At 32.8% G+C, this 19,547-nt stretch overlaps 1 protein-coding gene across 4 annotated transcripts in view; it reads left to right on the forward strand.

Moving 5' to 3' along the window:
* U2SURP (U2 snRNP associated SURP domain containing) overlaps positions 1–18,772 on the forward strand; it is a 53,353-nt gene extending 34,581 nt beyond the window's left edge. For all 4 annotated transcript variants that reach the window (XM_081301709.1, XM_081301710.1, XM_081301711.1 and 1 more), the window contains 8 exons: positions 1,354–1,510; positions 2,705–2,800; positions 3,542–3,608; positions 5,820–5,979; positions 10,326–10,436; positions 12,855–12,973; positions 14,133–14,309; positions 15,474–18,772. In XM_081301709.1, the coding sequence (XP_081157835.1) occupies positions 1,354–1,510; positions 2,705–2,800; positions 3,542–3,608; positions 5,820–5,979; positions 10,326–10,436; positions 12,855–12,973; positions 14,133–14,309; positions 15,474–15,612 (1,026 nt within the window). In that variant the 3' untranslated portion in view covers positions 15,613–18,772. The remainder of the gene's footprint in view (positions 1–1,353; positions 1,511–2,704; positions 2,801–3,541; positions 3,609–5,819; positions 5,980–10,325; positions 10,437–12,854; positions 12,974–14,132; positions 14,310–15,473) is intronic.
* The last annotated feature ends 775 nt before the right edge of the window (positions 18,773–19,547 follow it).

Below are 19,547 nucleotides of genomic sequence, written 5' to 3' on the forward strand. Positions count from 1 at the left end.
GAGGGGAAAAGGTTCACTTATACACTGCTGTTGGGACTGCAAATTGTTGCAGCCAATATGGAAAGCAGTATGGAGATTTCTTGGAAAATTGGGGATAGCATTTCTTTGTTTAAAAAAAAAAAATCTATTGTTTAACACTAAATAATGATTTTTTTTTATTGCTAAAATTACCAGAGTCCTAGATTAAAAGTTATATGTAGTGGGAATTTTCTGTGTTCTGTCTTTATGTAAAAATTAGTGGCCTTTTTTTTTTTTGATGACATGAAAGATTTATGATACATTAGAGAACAAGCCATATATAGATATTCCATGACTTATGATAAGGTCCCATTAATCCATTGTAAGTTGATTGTATCATAAATTGAAAAAACATTTAATGCAGCTAATCTATGGAATGTCATAGCTACCTTCCTATACCTTAAACATGCTCAGGACACTCAAATTACCTAACACAAAGCCTAGTTTTAAATTAAGTATTGAATATCTCATGTAACTTGCTAAATATCTGTATCCAAAAAATGGTGATAACTCAGATAACTCAGTACATATCCATGTGAGCATGCACCTGACTGGGAGCTGTGGCTTGCTGCTGTTGCCCGGCATCACAGGAATATCATGACATATTGTTGTCCTAGGAAAAGATCAAAATTCAAAATTTGAAGTACGATTAACCTCTGAACGTGTATCACTTTTTTTTTGCACCATTATAAATTCGAAAAATAATTGTAAGTAAGTTGGGAACCATCTGTATTTAGCATGACTTCATTTTATTGAAGAACTATATAAGTAAATACGTATATGAAAAGGTATAGCACATGATAGCAGATTCTATTCACCTCCATTCTGTTGCTTTTTACCTCAGTAGTTCTTGAGTCTTTCATCTTTAATAGTCAAGCTGTACATTTTCACTCATGCAGTATCCTTCCAGATCCTCCCTACTCATGGGTTTTGTTTCAGTTTCTTAAGTGGAGATAGTGTTTTCTCTTCCAAAGTGAAACTTCCTTATTAATCATTCTAATAGGATGGTGATATACCTCATTATTGTAACAGTTATTTGTATGATGTTGTGATTATCTGATTTCCTGACAACAATAACAACAAAAGAAACCTTTCGTAAATTTTATGATTTGCTCATCATTGACTCACATGGGACTTGGCACTTGGTAAATATTATATAAAGAAAGGTACCAGTTCCTGTTTCATTGGCAGACTGCACAATAAAATATTATTGTCTTACGTTGTACCCGGGAGTGTGGGTATCCAACCAATCTTACTTGTACTGGATTAGGTTTATAGCAGTGAGACTTTAACAAGCAAAGAAAATGTTACAGTTAGTTGTATGTGGTTCTGCAGGATGTACCAGATGATCTCGATGGTGCTCCCATTGAAGAAGAGCTTGATGGTGCACCTCTAGAAGATGTGGATGGAATTCCCATTGATGCTACTCCCATTGATGATCTTGATGGAGTTCCTATAAAAAGTCTTGATGATGATCTGGATGGAGTGCCTTGTAAGTTCAGATTTCAAGCATTAAATGTAGTTAATAAGTTTAGTTACCAAAACTAATTTCTATTCATGCTAATATGGAAAGATTATTTCTATTTAATATTTTAATAAAATGTTAAGGTGTCAAATTTTTCTGACTTTTCAAAATTCAAATATCCTTGAGTATGTTTATACCAAGGTAATGTTTATACCAAGGAAAAGACTTTATTTTTAAAATATTTTTTTAGTTGTAGTTGGACACAATACTTTATTATATTTATTTATTTTTATGTGGGGCTAAGGATCATACCCAGTGCCTCGCATGTGCTAGGTGAATGCTCTACTGCTGAGCCACAACCCTAGCCCCAAGGAAAAGACTAAATTTTTTATGGTCACCTTTCTTTGTTGAGATAGTTGGCCTCCTATAATATTAGTAACTTCCTTTTTGTCTTGTCAGGAAATTATAAATCAAATCTTGTTCACAATTATATTCACAATGCCATGTACCTGGTCTTACCAGTTCTGTTTTTATTATTACATTTTCCAGTCTACAGATTCAGTTTTCTTAGCTGCCTAAAATTATGTTAAAATATTAAACAAATTAGGGATTTGATATTTTAGACAACAGTTAGGTAAAGGTGTTCAAGATATATTTATTTTTCTTCTGTGTTTCTTCATTTGCTTAAAATATTACTAACCAAGGTTTTCTAAGTTGATATGTACAGTAGATTCCCCTTATTTGCCACTTCACTTTCAGTTTCAGTTACCTGCTGTTAACCGTGGTCCAAAAATATTATATGGAAAATTCCAAAAATAAATAATTCCTAAGGTTTACTTGTATCACAGTATAGTGTTTTGATTATTCTACTGTATGATTGTTTTTGTTACTCTTTTACTGTGCCTAATTTGTAAATTGAACTTTATTATAAATATGTATATATGGAGAAGTACAGTGTATAAGGAGTTTAGTGCCCTGTCTGGTTTCAGGTATCCACTAGGGGTCTTGGAGTGTGTCCCTCATAGATGGGGATGGGGTGGGGTTCTGTATAATGTTAAAAACTTGGACCTCAGAAGCATCCTTGTTCTTGATACTATCAATATTTTTCTATGTGTGGCCTTGTTTTACTTTGTTTTTTAATAATTGAGTAAATATTCCTGAGTGCAGTAGCTTGGATCATCCCCTAGTAGTGAGAATTAATAGTTCTTCTTTCTCCATTAGTGGATGCAACTGAAGACTCGAAGAAGAATGAGCCTATATTTAAAGTTGCCCCGTCAAAATGGGAAGCTGTAGATGAATCTGAATTGGAAGCACAAGGTGAGTAAAGGTATAGCAAATATCAAGCTTCAAAAAAATGAGTTCTTGGGCTGAGGTTGTGGCACAGTGGTAGAGCATTTGACTCGCATGTGCTCTGGGTTCGATCCGCAGTACCACATAAAAATAAATAAATAAATAAAATAAAGGTATTGTGTCCAACTACAACTAAAAAAAATTTAAAAATTGAGTTCTTATAAATTAATCATTGATATGTTTGTATGTGTGTAGTTTCCTTTTATGTTTTATAACATGATTCATTCTAAAGATCCAGTGTTAACCACATTTTATGTATAGTGTGAGCTTTTATTGTGGTTGCTGTTACTCTAGTAGTAATTTCTTAGATTCTTAGATTCTTCAGTTGGGAGGCGTTGAGAGTAATCAGAAATACCAAAAACTTTTAAGGTTAAGGCATTTCAGTAGAAAGTGTAGATGGGAAGCTATCTGTTTGAGAGGTCAATTTCAGAAAAATCATAATGCTTATTATTAGATGCAGTTTGGACCTAGCACTTAATTGATAGATGTTACCATCTAGCACAGAAAGAAGAATGACAAATTTTTTATCAGTTTTGAGTTTGAGTAAAATTGTACGTGTTAGGGAAGAGATTTTACATAGAATTGGCTGTTCAAAGAATACATAAACAGATTAAAAACTTCTGTAGTATAAACATTCAGTTCTTAGGCAGCAGCTGAAAAAATGCTAATTTACCTTGTGATATTATATACTCTTTACTTTTTGTTTAGCTGTAACAACTTCTAAGTGGGAGTTATTTGACCAGCATGAAGAATCAGAAGAAGAAGAAAATCAAAAGTAAGAATCTAAGTTTCAAATATACTGTTTCCAGTGCATTTACACTCCTTTTTTTTCCTTAATGATTGAAGTAATAGTGAAGAGGAAAACTTCACTCTTAAAAGCACCTGTGAGAGGGTTGTTTTTAGTTGTTCATAGTTTTTCTATTGAATAAAGAGATTTGGTTTCTGTTCATGTATCTTGTTTCACTTTGCTTTTGAGTTTATTTTCTGTGATAGATTGTACATTCTCACTTGGTAATTACTAAATGACTGACTACATTTGTTTCAAATCTTTGTTACCAAATCTACAAAAAAGTGTTTTTTTTATTTTTTGTGAAAACCCACAAAAATGATTTTAAAAATGTGAGTGGGAGCTTCTTTTCTGTTATTTAAATGTAACACTTCAGCTGAACTAAGAATGAATAAAAGAAGTACAACCTTTTCTTCGAAGCATAGAGAAATTATATTCTTGATTTTGTTTTTTGGTAATTACTCCAAAATTGTTTTTGCATTTGACAATATGTGAGTATAGGAATCTCTGTTCCCAGATTTTCCTGCAAGATTGTATTTGTACTTTGTAGGGGGTGTTGGACATTTAAAAAAAATCATTGCAAAGGAAATAGATTTTTAAGTAGGAAGAGGTGGCATTAAGAATGTAAAACAGAGGCTTTTATTTTAAAAAACATCTCTGTAATTTTTTTATTATTCCCAAATGGAAGAAGGAACGGGAAAATTCCTTTTTGTCCTAGCATAACACAGAAATTTATGTGGATTTCATAAATGGGTCTTTAGATTGTTAAGGAAGTATGAGCACTCAGTTGTAGAAACACAGATTGATATGATGAGGAAAACTTGTCACAGTGATGTCTTTCCAGAAATGGTGTGATCAGAATAGGTCAGCAATGATTATGATAAAGTATTTACAAAATAGAGATGTGGCTTGCTAATGGAAATAGCTGTCTGAGGTTGAGGAGTTTAGAAGTCTGGTTTAATTCAGTTTGCTTTAAAACAGTGATTATCTTTAACTCTTTAATGTCCATGATCCTATCATTAGTCACATCTCATGAACTTGAAGTCACTGCTTTAAAATGTGTATTGTACTCAAAATAATTAATTTAGAAGGCAGGAAAGATAGGAAAGCCATCAGAGAACTCAAAGAATTTGAATATATTGTTTTATTTCTAAAGGTATTGGGAATTTTTTCTTTCTTGACATAAAGTTGTTATTTGTGTTAATGTTTGGAATATGACTGTCTTTTAGTATTGATGTTGAAATAATTCACTGATAGCATGAATAAGAATAATTTATACTTTTGATTTTTTTTAGGAACTCCAAATAAATCTTGATAATATAAAAATAACTATGAAAGTGAGGGGGAAAAAATCACATAAAGAACTTTCTGATTCTTGAAATTCTCTTATGCCTCACTACTACTCTCTAGTGGCTGAATCCAAAATGCCTTTTAACTTAGAGCTGTTTTTTGAAGCTAGTGATTATTGCATTTGTGGGAGAAATGTGATTTTAACAAAAATATAGCCTATTAAGACTTGGAAGAAGAATTCCTAAAAGAATTTCATTTGTAATGAATTCTACATTTTAATTTTGAACTTCCCTTTTCTTTAAAAGAAGTGCAAAAGAAGCTGTGATGAGAACTGAACCTGGAACTATTAACTGAGGGCTAAGGCCAAAATCAATTAAAACAACTGCTCAGGCCTTGAAAAATTATATTAGCAACTTGAAAATATGTATATATTTAAAGTTATCCAAGTAGCATAGCTCTTGGGTTTTTTTTTTTTTTTCCTCTCTCTTTTTTTCTTTTTATAGTACTGGGGATTGAACTGGGGCCTCACAAATGCTAGATAAGTACTGAGTTACATTCCCAGCCCTTTGTATATTTTTAAATTTATATTTAAATGTTATATTAACTATTGCAAAGAAAATTTTTTGCAGAATGAAAGGCACACAGATGTCATTAACATAAGCAAAATTTATTAAAAGTGTCATGTTGAAGCTCAAACTTTTTCTGTGGAGAAAATGAGTTTTACAAAATTGTCTGTAAAATATTATTTACTCAGATATTTTACAAGAAATGTTTTAGGGATGAATTGTCCTCATATATTTTGCTAATGTTATTTAGGCTCTATGACAGTGAAAAATAAAATTTCCAGTCTGTAAAATGTAACCTTTTTTTGGTGTCTTGACGTACCATGTATTCTACTTATTTCCAAAGTCAAGAAGAAGAAAGTGAAGATGAAGATGATACCCAAAGTTCCAAATCTGAAGAGCATCACTTGTACTCTAATCCAATCAAAGAAGAAATGACCGAGTCCAAATTCTCTAAATACTCTGAAATGAGTGAGGAAAAACGAGCTAAGCTTCGTGAGATTGAGGTTAGTATGGCAGTGACACTGAAGCTATACTCCATTGGCTTTTCACCTTCTCCGTCAGGTTCAACTCTCTCTTGACAGCATATGTGGGTACATACCATTTCCCCTCTCTGCTTAGAAGCCTCCATTTTTTTTTGAGCCTCTCAGGTCTCTTAGTTTAAGCATCCCTTCCCTCATAATAGCCTTTTCTAATTTTTTAAAATTAATATTTTAGTTGTAGATGGACACAGCACCCTTATTCATTTATTTATTTATTTTAATATGGTGCTGGAGGATCGAACCCAGTGCCTCACATGTGCTAAGCAAGCACTCTGTCACTGAACCACAACCCCAGCCCTGTTCCTTTTGTTTATCTCTGTATAATTTTACATGTGTTGTGGGGTGTGCATGTATTTTGTTTGCTGCCTTACTTCATTGATTAATGTCTTTCCTTTTTGTTCTATCTCTAGAATATGGCAGGCACATAAGAGAGCCTCTGAAGAAATAAATTCTAATTAATAGATTATATTTAATCATGTAGGAAATTCATTACATTTTGAATGTATGCGGTATGTAACTAGGGAATGATAAAATATTTTCTGGCACACTCAAGTGATATTTACATTTTATTATAGGGGACTAAAATATGTCTACTTTTAATGACTGGACAAAAAGTAGACATTGAGTGGGTCATAACATTAAGAGGAGAAAGACATATAGGAGAGCCCAGACCATTTCATGGACTTCCCCTCTATTCTTCAATCTCCTTTTTTTTTTAAAATGTCCTTTTAAAATCAAAGCTATTCAGACATGTCAGAGAAAGAAAGATTTTTTTTAACGCGTCAAGGTAATGAAACATTCCTAGCAAATAACAGCAGTGGTCAGTCTAGAACATAAGAAGAGTGTTAAGTCCATTCACTTAACAGTTTTTTGAATATTTACTTCATGCCAGCCTTATTCCTCTTACTAATAATTTAATTTTTTAGAAATAAACAATGTATATCAGTGAATAAACATAGGTTGGACCTTTTTCTTTTTTAAAAAAGTATATAGAATTATTTATAAGACGATAAGCAGTTAAGTACCACTGGGTGGTATAGGTTTAAAAAAGTTAAAAATAAGTCGTTAGTGGAAAGCATTAAATTATTCACATGTTAAACTTGGTGCTAACAGCAAATTCAAACACAGCTAACACTGAGTATCATTAAATACTGTGCTGATTGCTGCACAATCAATCTCTGCAAAAACCTTATGAGGGAAATACTGTTATCTTTATTTGGCAAGTGAGTAAATGGAGATAGATTTTAAATAACTTGTCTAAACCACCCATGTAATAGTGGCACAATATGTATTGGAGTCTAGATGATCAAAAACTAGAGACAGACTAATATAAGCTCCAAGCCACAAAGCAACTCAGACATCATTTAGCCCAGTTTCAATGTTTCACAGTTAGGGGTTGGACCTTTTTTGATGAGCACATGCCCCTTCCTAACTCTCAGTCCTTCTTCTATTTTACTGAGAGGCTTTGCCTAACTGATATAATAAAACTGTTAAAATACAAGTAAAGATTGAGTTCAGTAAAATAGATTTTCTTGATAATTTAAGTTACCCCTTATAAATGCCAAAATAGACTATTTAAAATTAGTTTAAAATGTTCTATTTGCTTCTTAACATAGAGAAGAAAGCTGTATAATTTAGCTTTTTCTTAACTTGGCTGGATTTTATGAACATTATTATTTCTACATTATATGCATATATACGTGTGGAATATACATGTGTGCATGCACACACCCATGTACATACTTAAGAGTATACATTTCCATGCTTTGTGTGTTCTGTTGTAGTCTGTCTTCTCCCTTTGTTAAATATTCAGTGGATGTTTTTCCTGCTCTCATGGTATCTACCTTTCACAATTGACTCATGGGATTTTGATTTGGAACCAAGTCCTTAGCATTATCTAATTATCTTATTCTTCTCCCTTGTTTGCTAGTACTGAGATTTAGTCACATGCAATAAAGATTTAATCACATGGAATAAAGTTTCACCTTGGTGGATATGATATTGTAGTGTTGACCAGGAACAGATTCTTAATTTTTCAGATACCATAGAGTAGTACCTAAGTAGCATTGCCTTTTCCTATTCCGCTGTCCCTACTTCTGCCAGAGGAGTTGGAAAAGAATAGTGGACTGGGAGCCGAGTGAAGGATCTTCTGTATTATTGAAGGAGAAAGATCACTTTCTAACCTGGTCCCTAAGGAAAGAATGAGTAGTTGAGTAGGAAGGTGATACCTGGTCATTATCCCAAGGCAACAAGCCATTGTGTGGGCTACTTTCTTTTACATTTACGTTTTTTTCTGGGTACCTTGGACTTTTGATTAAGCCAGAGGTAGACTGTATCAGCAGAAACCTAAGTTGGAATTTTTTTTTAAATATTTTTTTTTTAAGTTGTAGATGGACACAATACCTTTGTTTATTTTTATGTGGTACTGAGGATCGAACCCAGCACCTCACATGTAAGAAGCAAGTGCTCCACTGCTGAGCCACAACTCCAGCCGCTAAATTGGAATTTTATAATGATATTTTTAAAAGATTATCTAGGAAGTCCTCCTTTCCCATAAATGACACTCAGTCTGGTTTTTTGCCCTTTGGATACTTAATTCTGATTTGCAAAACATATTTTGATTTATTCTGGTCAAGGCTGCATACAGTGATGAGATCAGCCATTTATATTGCTGTGCACCCCCATCTTACAATCTAAACTTATATCTTACTGGGGGTGGAAAGCCTAAAACTGTCTTTTAAGATGTAATAATCATTAAAACATGAAAAAAGTGCAAAGAATTGTAAGATTTTAAAAGGAAGAGGAGAGGACTCCAATTATAAAACCCTTACTTACTATGTACAAAAGTGAAATTAGGTAGTAAAAGGGAAAAAATTAGAGAACTTATTAAAAACATTCATCAAGTTCAAAAATCATGAAAATACCACTTTAATTTTGGACTGGGAAGAAATTATAGCTTGTTTCCATTTTATTGGAAAGTCTTATTTGTAATGACGAGTGGGGGTAGAAAGCCTAAAACAAATGAGACCTTGTTTTTCCAATATAAATAAAATGTGTGGCAGCACATAGCCCATTTAAAAGACATATTAGTGTCTAAATAAAGCAGGCTTAGAGATGTTAACCTTTGGTAATTCCATTAGACAAGAATGCATTCCCCATCTCATTGAGTAAAACTAGATTGGACAGGTTTGGGACTTTACAGGGTGGATTCATCTAGGATCCGTGTACTTCCCACCTCAACTTCCCACAATTGCAAAGTCCTCATGATCTTTACCTTATTTGCTCTCCATTAGTCCAAGAATAAAGTATCTGTCCTTGGAAATTTCTTGGATGATTTAAGCTCCTTTAAGCCTCCAGATAGTTTTTATTTTAGCTGTTTTGTGAAATCTTCAAGTTCAAAATACATGATGAGTTTATTCATTTTAGTATTTTTTTATGTAGTAGTAAAAAATATTAAAATACTTAAATCTGTAAAATAAAATGAAATTAATCTCACCTATTCCATTCTTTTTCTCCCTGTAACTGATTTTACCAGTTTTTTGTATATGTTCTCTGGTTACTATTGCAGATTTTTTTGTGTATTTGTGTATAGTTAGCCAGAAATCTCTATCTGAACATGTAGGTGATTTAGTTTTATAAATAGTGTTGCAGTGAATATTCTTGTATAAATAGGTTTTATGTGGACATTCTAAAGGATAAGTTATAAGATATGGAATTAAAACATTTTCTGATTTTTTAAAAAAATCAGTATTGTCTTAAAAAGTACATTCTAAATATGACGTTAATATTTTCTTTGTACGTTGATATTCAGTGATTATATTGTACTAGAAATAGAGTAAATCTTCAGACTGTGCAGCTCTGTGTTTGGTCTAACACCAACTTTAACCAGAATACTGCCTTTGTGTGTGTGTGTGTGTGTGTGTGTGTGTGTGTGTTTTAATCTATTTTCTGTTGACACATATCTTCCTGGCAGTATGCTTTCCTCCAGTTTCCTTGCCTTTCTAATTTGGGGAACCAGATCCCAATTCATAATTGTGTTGAGAGAATAAGTTCTTAAGGGTATGAAGCATGTGGTTTTTTGAGTAATCTCATGGCTGTGTAGAGAGCATGTGACCTGATGTCTGATTACTTGGATTCTGTGTGGATGGGCTTGTCTGACAAGTGGCCTTCAGATAAAACAGTTTTATGTTTAGGTTATATTTTGACTGATTGCTAATCAGATATCACTTTGCTGTAGAGGAGAGCAAAATGGTTCTTAAGAAACTATAAGTAATTGAAAATACTTATTTTAAAAATGTTTTATTTCACAGCTCAAAGTTATGAAGTTTCAGGATGAATTAGAGTCTGGAAAAAGACCTAAAAAACCAGGCCAAAGTTTCCAAGAGCAAGTAGAACACTACAGAGATAAACTTCTTCAACGAGTAAGGAATAAATATGTTTAATAATATATGATTTCCAAAATTACTTATTTGATGTCTTAGAATATTAGTATATTGGTATACGTAAGGAAAGTATATTTCCATTTATATCCTTTGATGTATAAATGTTGTATACTGGTGGACAGTTAGAAGCATGTGAGTTTCAGTATTTTAAAACCGTTTCAACTTGGAAAAGAGGTCTTAAGGCAACAGCATACTATTTTATTCAGGGTACAACCTGTGGACTACAAGATTAATCCTAGTAAGAGCATGCTTTCAAAACTGAAAGAACCCTACAGGAAGAAGTTTATGACAGTGAGACAACCGCTACCCTGAAAACTGGCACCGAGATACAGATGGAAACAGGGTTTGAGAAATTCTAGTGTCGGAAAGCTGTTTTAGGACTTCCGTAAATGGTAGAGAATGGCTCATCAGTGAATTCCATGTTTTTAAATGGACCTTTATTTTATTCATTTATTTATATGCAGTGCTAAGAATTGAACCCAGTGCCTCACACATGCTAGGCAAGTGCTCTACCACTGAGCCACAACTCCAACCCCAACCCCAGAATTCCAAGTCTTTGAGGGACTTTGTATTTTTGCATATAAAAAAATATGTAGGAATAGGCAGAGAATTCTAGAAGTAGCAGTCCCACATGGTAATTGTTGAAGAAACTCAGGAATTTTGGTGGAGGTGCTATTTTAGCCTATAGGAAAAAGTTATAGAAGGGCACTTGAAATGATTCATTTGCAGAACCAACAATGGGGAGCAGTCCAGAAAAGGGACTGAGGTGCTGCACAGACCTGTGGAATCCTAGTGCCACTCTCTGATGTGCACCTGGCTTTTCTGTGAAACTGGGGTGATGTTTCCAATTCTGCAAGATTGTTAGATGATAGCTACTATTATTATGCTTTATTATTGAATTAGAATTTGTGAAACATTGTAAGTAGTTTAACTGTAGTATGGTTTCCATATAGTAGGCATTTCAATCACGAGAATATTTCCTAAAGATCTCCTCAGCACCACTTGTAAAATTTGTACTTTGTATGTTGTATTTGTAAAAATATGAATGTGATTTTTTTTTTAAAAGATGCTAGTAATCTTTACCCTCTGAGTTCCTTTGGAATGGTGATAGATTATTTATCTGCAAAGAAACCTTCTGGTCCTCACTAATCCTAATGGTAGCAAGTTTAAAATGAGTAATATATGTATGACCACTTTAGTCCCCTTACATTCCATGACTGTAGTTGTAGACAAGCTTGTGTTTTGTGAAGGCATGTGCTGAGGATCAGTAGACTATGCCTGATTTTGTAGGTTGAATTTTATTAGAACACTGCCATGCCCATTCACTGTGTATTGTTTATGGTGGCTTTTATGCTGCAGTGACAAGAGTTGAGCACTTGTGACAAAGACTGTATGTGGCCCACAAAAACAAAATATTTACTATCTGACATTACGCAAAAATTTTTCCAACATCTGGTATAGGCTTCTATAACTTCTTAAAAATTGGAATTGTCAGCCATCAAATAGCATTTTTGATACATATCATAGAGGAATTCTTGTTGAAGAACCAAGTTGTCTGGATTTTTTGTCTGTAACCACTCATTTGTTTATACTGTTATCAATACAAATCAGAATTTCAAGTGACATGAGCAAAGAAACTATTTTCTGGTGTACATAATTGTATCATTATGTAGTCAGTTTATTTTTATAAATTAGCACTTAAAGTTTCTATTATAGCTGGTATTTGTTTCTCATAAATAAAATTTTGGTGGAAGATTATTAGGAATAGCCATTTTCCTCTTTTCAGTTTATCCTTTAGTAAGAACTCCTTGATTAAATCAACTTGCTGTGCAGTTAGAAGAATTACTTTTTACTAATTGTAATCTGTGATGGAAAGTTTAGTGCATTGCTAGCTTTTTCTGATTTTTTTTTTTTTTTTTTTGAGTTGGGTGGTGGGTACGTGGGATTAGGACGTAGGACAAGATCTGACTGTAAAGCTTGAACTAAAATCCTGACTTGACCATTCAGTGTGACTATAGACATTGTACTTGATCTTTCCAAGTCTCAGTTTTCATCTCTAGACTGATGGTGATATTACTGATCCTAGGGGTCTTGGATTACATGAAATGGTATATGGAAAAATGTTTAGTACATGACTTGGGCTATGGTAAGCACTAAGTAAATATGTAGCTGCTATTATTATTATCATTATAATGTCATTATTGTTATAATGATAATTATTATTCAGTACAAGAACTAGTTTTCCTGGAATGGTAGATTTTTTTGAAAATGATATTGTATCGTAAGTAATGATGTTAAAAAATGTTTCCTAAATGAGAAAATATTGTTACATAAAAGTGATTAACCTTGATTAATTTTTTTAAGCAACTAAATATTTTCTTTATAAAAACAAAACAGGAGAAAGAGAAAGAATTAGAAAGAGAACGAGAAAGAGATAAGAAGGATAAAGAAAAGTTGGAATCTAGATCCAAAGACAAGAAGGAAAAAGATGAGTGTACTCCAACAAGGAAAGAAAGGTATAACATCCTGATGTGTACACTGGTTTTGCAATAGTTTTTGATTTTATAATATTCTCATTATTGATACCAACAAACTGGAAGTGTGTTTTACAATAAACTTGTTGACTCCTGCCTGCAGGAGGCAGAGTTAGCTGAAAAAATGGAGTAGACAATTGCTGCTTGGTTTTAACTAAGTAGGGCATCTTCCCTTTACATGTATCTTATGGTAGCCTTAGCCTTAGTTGAGTGCAAGTATTCAGTTACAGTATTAGGTATCAAACATGAAGCTTAAATAACAGAATAGCTTGCTAGATATTCCTTTTTACCTCCGCTATAAGAATTTTTTTCTGGTTTCTGTGCTGAGGCTGCTACCTGTAAACCTGTCTCAGTCTTACTTTGAAAGGAGATTGTGTACATAGGCCACAGGGACTTGCTTCTTGCTTTAAGTCTTCATTCTAAGCATTTCTCTTTCAGTTTTTATTTCTTACTATCATAGTTCCTAAGTCTCTTAGGAAGGAACATTGCTTTAGTTGACAGAATTGAGGTTTTTCAAATAAAAAAAAAAAACAAACAAATAATTGCAAATAAATTCTGGCTCACCCATTCTAGAGTTACTTCAGGTAACGCTAATTGTTTTGGTAACAAAAATCTGTCACTTTTTGTGATATTATTTGACATAATTTTAGATTTACAGTAGTTGAAAGAATAAAGAATTTCTAGGTTCCCTTCTACATCCCCCAAATGTTAAAATATTTCTACTTCTGCTTTATTTTTCTTTTTCCACTCTTGATTCCAATCATTTAAGAATAATTGGACAATAGGATTCGATGTTATCTTAACCATATTCATTTAACCTCAATAAAAGTATCAGATCAGAAAAATAACGTTAAAAGAAAACCTTATTGTTATCTAATCCAGAAACTTAATTAATTTTGTTGATTGTCTCAGTAATCTGTCTTAGAGCAAAAGAAAATTTAGTTTAGCTGAATTTAGTTTTCTCTCGATCAATCTATTTTAAGACTTGATTGTTCTAGTTACAAAGAACTTTTGAGTGTTATGGAAAATAATATTAACAGTGGTATAAACTGGTAGGAATTAATTTGTCAATCTAATAAAAGAAAAACACATACCTAATCCTTTGCTTACTCATGAAATGTTTTGGGGCTTTGTTCCATAGGAAAAGGCGACATAGTACATCCCCCAGCCCATCTCGCAGTAGCAGTGGTAGACGAGTGAAATCCCCATCACCAAAATCGGAGCGGTCAGAACGTTCAGAAAGATCTCATAAAGAAAGCTCCCGGTCCAGGTCATCTCACAAAGATTCTCCTAGGGATGTTAGCAAAAAAGCCAAAAGGTAAATATGCAAGCCATTTTTTACAATATTTTAAATACCAGTATCCTTATTATTCTACCAGCTTTTGAACATAATTTGGTTGGCAGAGTTTTAAAAGAGAGATAACAGTTTCATTTTAGGTTGTTATTCCCCACATCCCTACCCCAGGCTCTCATGACTAAAGTACAAGAAGGCTCCCAACAAGTTAAAGACCAGCTGAGAATTTTTGATGTATCCAATGCTTCCTGTGGCATGGGGGTAGTTGCTTTACTTTTCATTTTGCTCTTTAGCTTCTGTAGAATATTCTCAGATTATGTCAAAGCTGAAAGAAAAATGCACCCCCCATAGGAATATTTTTAAGAAGTTTGTGGGTAGAGATTTGTGGAAATAAATACCATTTATACCATTTCTTCAGTATGTAATTTAGTATTTTATATTCTTTATTCCTTTTACTTCATAGAACTAAAAGTGGTTCAGAAATTTTATTTATTTGGTATTATAGATTTTTTTCCGAGAGCTAAAACTGCTTTATATACTAACATTTTATTATTGTAACTATTAGTAAAATCTTTCAATAGGGTTCTCTTACAGTATGTATATATGTGTGCTTGTGTATTTCTTCATTTTGAAAATCTTCATAAACAACACTTAACAAAATTATGCTCTCAGATGATGCCCTTGAACCATATTGTAGTAATTTGAAGTTTTTTCCCTCAAGATGATAGTTTGCAAAGCTGCTGTGTTTTGTGACTAATCTTAGGTGCCATTTTGAAAGTTACCTTGTAGATTAGAGGTTTAAATTTTGAGAACATTGGTTAACGGTGAGCTTGTTAAAAATGCAAATTCAGTCCCTGCCTCTAGAGATTTAGATTCAGTAGAGCAGGGGTAGGGAACATAGAAATCTTTCTTTACAAATAGGTGCTTAACTGATGATCATTGATGAATTGCATAGTAACTACAAAATTGTGTGTGTGTGTGTGTGTGTGTGTGTGTTGCCTATACACACACTGGGCAAAATATAAACTTGAGAAGTTCACAGTCTTATTTTAGTGACTTTCATTGTGCTCTCTTAAAGATCATTTTAAACAATTTATGGATAAGCAGTTTTGATCACATGATAAATTGTGGTTTTTTTGTTGTTGTTTTGTTTTTTTGTTTTTGTTTTTGTTTTTTTTGTTTCCTTAGATCACCATCTGGGTCAAGGACACCTAAAAGGTCTAGGCGATCACGATCTAGATCCCCTAAAAAATCAGGAAAGAAATCCAGATCCCAGTCCCGATCTCCACACAGGTCTCATAAAAAGTCAAAGAAAAACAAACACTGACATATGTTTTTAAGATGCTGTCACTTATTGGAAATGCGATTTTGTTTTGTGCCTGAATGGTCTGTTTTTTAAAAAAACAAAACAAAAAAAATCAAATGAAAGAGCATTCCTGGGGTTTTTTTTGTTTGTTTGTGAATGCATGTGTAAACTCATGAGTAACTGCATCTGTAGACCTGTCATTGTTTTATATTGTATAAATTACTTTCATTGTGGCTGTTTCTGAAGATGAAATTTTTATTGTGCTAATGAATTTCATCAGAAATGTGTATAATGGATCTGCTGGCAGTAGTAGTATTTTGTTTTAGGATGTTGTGACTTAGCAAAAATAATACAGATGTCTTCCCCCCTTTTGTAGCTTTGACAATTTGAATTAGATTTCAAATAAAATCTGAACAGAAAACTATAATGTTGTTTTTTTGCCCAGTTGGTGATATCAAGTCCCTTGAATTCCTACAAAGTGAATTTGGCATTAATGTTGTGTTTCTTATACCCTTTAATGCACTTTACAAGTTCCAGTGTTCAAGTAGCTGAAGTTTTATATTTACTAAGATGAATATCAAAATTAAGGGACCTGAAACTACTATTGGTAGGTTTGCTGACTAGTTTTCTTCAGTAAGGTTTTCTTGGATAATTCCAATACCCAGAGAATGGAATGCTTGACTTAAACATTTTTCTTTTTTCAAAGAAGCAATATTATTTCAATACACTCAACCCATGTCTTGAGCAACTACTTATTTTTAGGAGAAAATGAAATCTCTTGATTTTTGTCTTCTATCATGGAAAAAGTTTATTTATAAAAGAAATTTTCTAACAAGATTTGACCATAGAATTCTTTCGTATGATAGTTGCCCTTTTATAATTTTCTGTGAGCTGTCTTTCAAACACCGGTATCAGAATATTTCTATAAATTTATGTTTAAAACATCTTAATTTTTAAAAAGAAAGTTTGGCATTAGGTGTAGTTCTAAGTAAAATTTAAAAATACAATGGTTTTCAGGAAATTTAACATCCAATGGTTTGTAAATTCGAGGTGCAAAAACCATTCTCAGAGTTAAAATCTATTATAAATGAGAATAAAATCCCTGTAGTCTGAGAAGAAAAAAACTTGTGTAGTGTTGACCATAATGTTACTATAAATATAATGTAATAAAGGGTTACATAGACTTGAACTGACACTATTATTTGTCAATCTTGCTTTCAGTTTTTCATTTAGGCATTTTACATAGTGGTTTGATGTTTTTTTCTCTTTAGCAGAGAAAGTAGAAAGCTATTATAATAATGGATTGTTTTGATTTCCCTTGCTTATAAAAAAAAAAAATCTTTTCAACTTTGTGCTTAGTCTTGCCTTGTCAAAAAATAAGATACTTTGTGTCCATGTTTTGGGAAGAAACTTGTTAGTTGAGCAGTGAGGCATACTATGTCCAAACTGGGCAAATCTACAAGAGCTTTGGAAATGAGCCAATCTATCAGGTTATTTTATATACCGGTCTTAGCATGCAAGTATTACTTGGAAGTTATTTCCTTATTGTTCACTCTTTTTTGTTTATCCATTTTGTTAGGAAACGTTAATTTCTAAAAGTTGTTCAGAATAATTAATGTGAACATTTGGTGCTGGTATTTAAAAACCTATAAATGTCATTATTTTAAAGTAACCATTTATTCCCCCAATCGTTGCCTGGAAGAATGTAATTTTTATATAATCTACCTTTCTTTGCAAAAACATTACTAGTGTTGAATTGCTGGTGATTTTGGCATTCCCCATTCACTGTTATCTTGTATAGGCTTAGAAATGGTCATGATATCATATTTTCAGTTAAGTTGCAAGGGATGCTTATTTTTCTCTTGCTCTAAAAGCAAAAACAAAAACAAAACAAACCCTGGAGAAGGAGGAGTGAGTAGTGGTTTGGGGTGCTTATTGGTAATTTTTCCTACTGCAAAGGAATTCAGCAGTTTTCTTTATATACATCTCGATAAAACTATTGTAGTTTGTCTTTGCAGTGGATAAAACTGGCTTACTTTTGGTTAAGGGGGATTGCTTAGGCCTAGTAGAATATATTTGGTGAAATTTGTTAATGTGTTTATTGGATTTTGTTTTCTTAAATTGCAAATAGTAAGATAGGTTAGTTGCAATTTTACTTTATAAAGAAATATCTAGAGTAAGCTTGTTAAATTCCCTGTAAATTCTGTGAAAGTTGAATAGGATCAGAAGTTGGTGAATTGTGGGAGGAAGATATCCTACCATATTTTTATAATATCAGTTTGGAACTACAGAACATTAGTGCATAGCCAAATGTCTCTAGGTTGACTGAAGTGTGCATAGACACTTTCTTCTAGTTGTAGGAAAGACCATGTTCCAGCTATGTAACAGTCACTGTCCTCTACCACAACTACACACAAGAGGAAATCCTCTATTGTCTATCTTTACAAAGGGCATCATTTAAATTCTTTACCCTCAAATCTACCATTTATACACAGTGATTTCTTACCAGGTTAACACCATGTAACTCTCCTCTCTTCTCCCAGGTGAAAGAAAGGAAATAAGTGTTGGTCTCTCTCTTTCTGGAAAGAGACCAGTGATTGAAAAGGATCATGTTGGTGAATCTTTTCTTGACATTGTTTGTATTCCTTGTTATATTAGTAAACATGGGAATTTATGAACTTTAACATCTTGAAAAGTTAGAGACTAAAGAATTAACATAACAAAAATGCTCTTTATTTGGCTCAGAATAGTCTTGGCCTTTTTGCTAAAGTTTGCAGAAATTACTTTACACTGACCCAATTTTTCTTTACTATAGACCATTCCTAGGAACTTACCCAGAATCTTTTATCCCAATTAATGAATCTTGGGGGAAATGTTGTGACTTATGTGTGAAACTTTAATAATATTCTTGATCACTTGAAAATATTTTGAAGAAATTTTGATCAAATTTAGGTTTATTAGAAATATTTTGTATACATTTACCTTCTTGGTGATATAAGTTCTGAAAAATTACATGATCATGATAATAGTTTTATCATTATTAAAAATAAGAGCAAATAAATATATTGCCAAAGTGACTTAAACTAGTCTGATGACCACAACAGTGTGATTTCTTTAGCAAAGTTGTTTTTAAAAATATAGTACCACGTTTCTGAGATTGTGTATTTAAAAAAAACAAAACTTTTTTTTTCTCTTCAGTGACATTTTAATGGAAAAGTTAATTATGAAATTCAGTGCAGATACTAGTGAAGACACTAAATTTAAAGGAAAATATTCCTGTAAAAACTCAAATTTTACAAAGTTCTTGGTCTCTTTTCACATGCATGTTTTGGAATAGATTTTAGAGAGTGTTTCTCATCCTTTTGACTCTTCTTGTCTTTTATCATCTACTTGTTCGGATTTAAGTAATACACAAGTAAAACCCCCAGGGGCAGTGTGGTGGTGACAGACGGAAGGGTTGGGAGTGTACTGCTGTGCAGAGTGAGCCTGCTCCACTGTTGAGAATCAGTGCCTCCGTGTTCCTCCAGTACCACCTCATGGAACCTCAGTAAATGGATTATGTGTATAGTTGGTCATTTGTATAGTTTTTCAGATCTATAGATTCAATATCCTCCATTGTTTTTACATGTAATTGTGCTTGGAGTATTTGTGTTTTATCCTTTCACTTTAACAGGCTCTTGAATGTTATGTATCTGGTGATTTGAAATAATAGAAAAGACAGTTTTTCAGAAATAAGCATAATATAGTTGAAGTCAGCTCTGCTGAAATATTATTCTACAGCAACTGAGTTTGGTTACCCTTGACTTAAGGGTTAGGATTGCTGTGGCACTGCTTTCCAGATCAGACTGTCACTTTATAGTTTTTCTACATAAAGATTATATAGTTGCTAACAAAGGTTGTGAAATTTCCCTTTTGTTGTTGTTTTCTGGATTTTAATTATTTTAATAAAATACGTT

The sequence above is a fragment of the Spermophilus citellus genome (assembly GCF_964194105.1).
Source record: "Spermophilus citellus genome assembly, chromosome: 7".
Taxonomy (NCBI): Eukaryota; Metazoa; Chordata; class Mammalia; order Rodentia; family Sciuridae; genus Spermophilus; species Spermophilus citellus.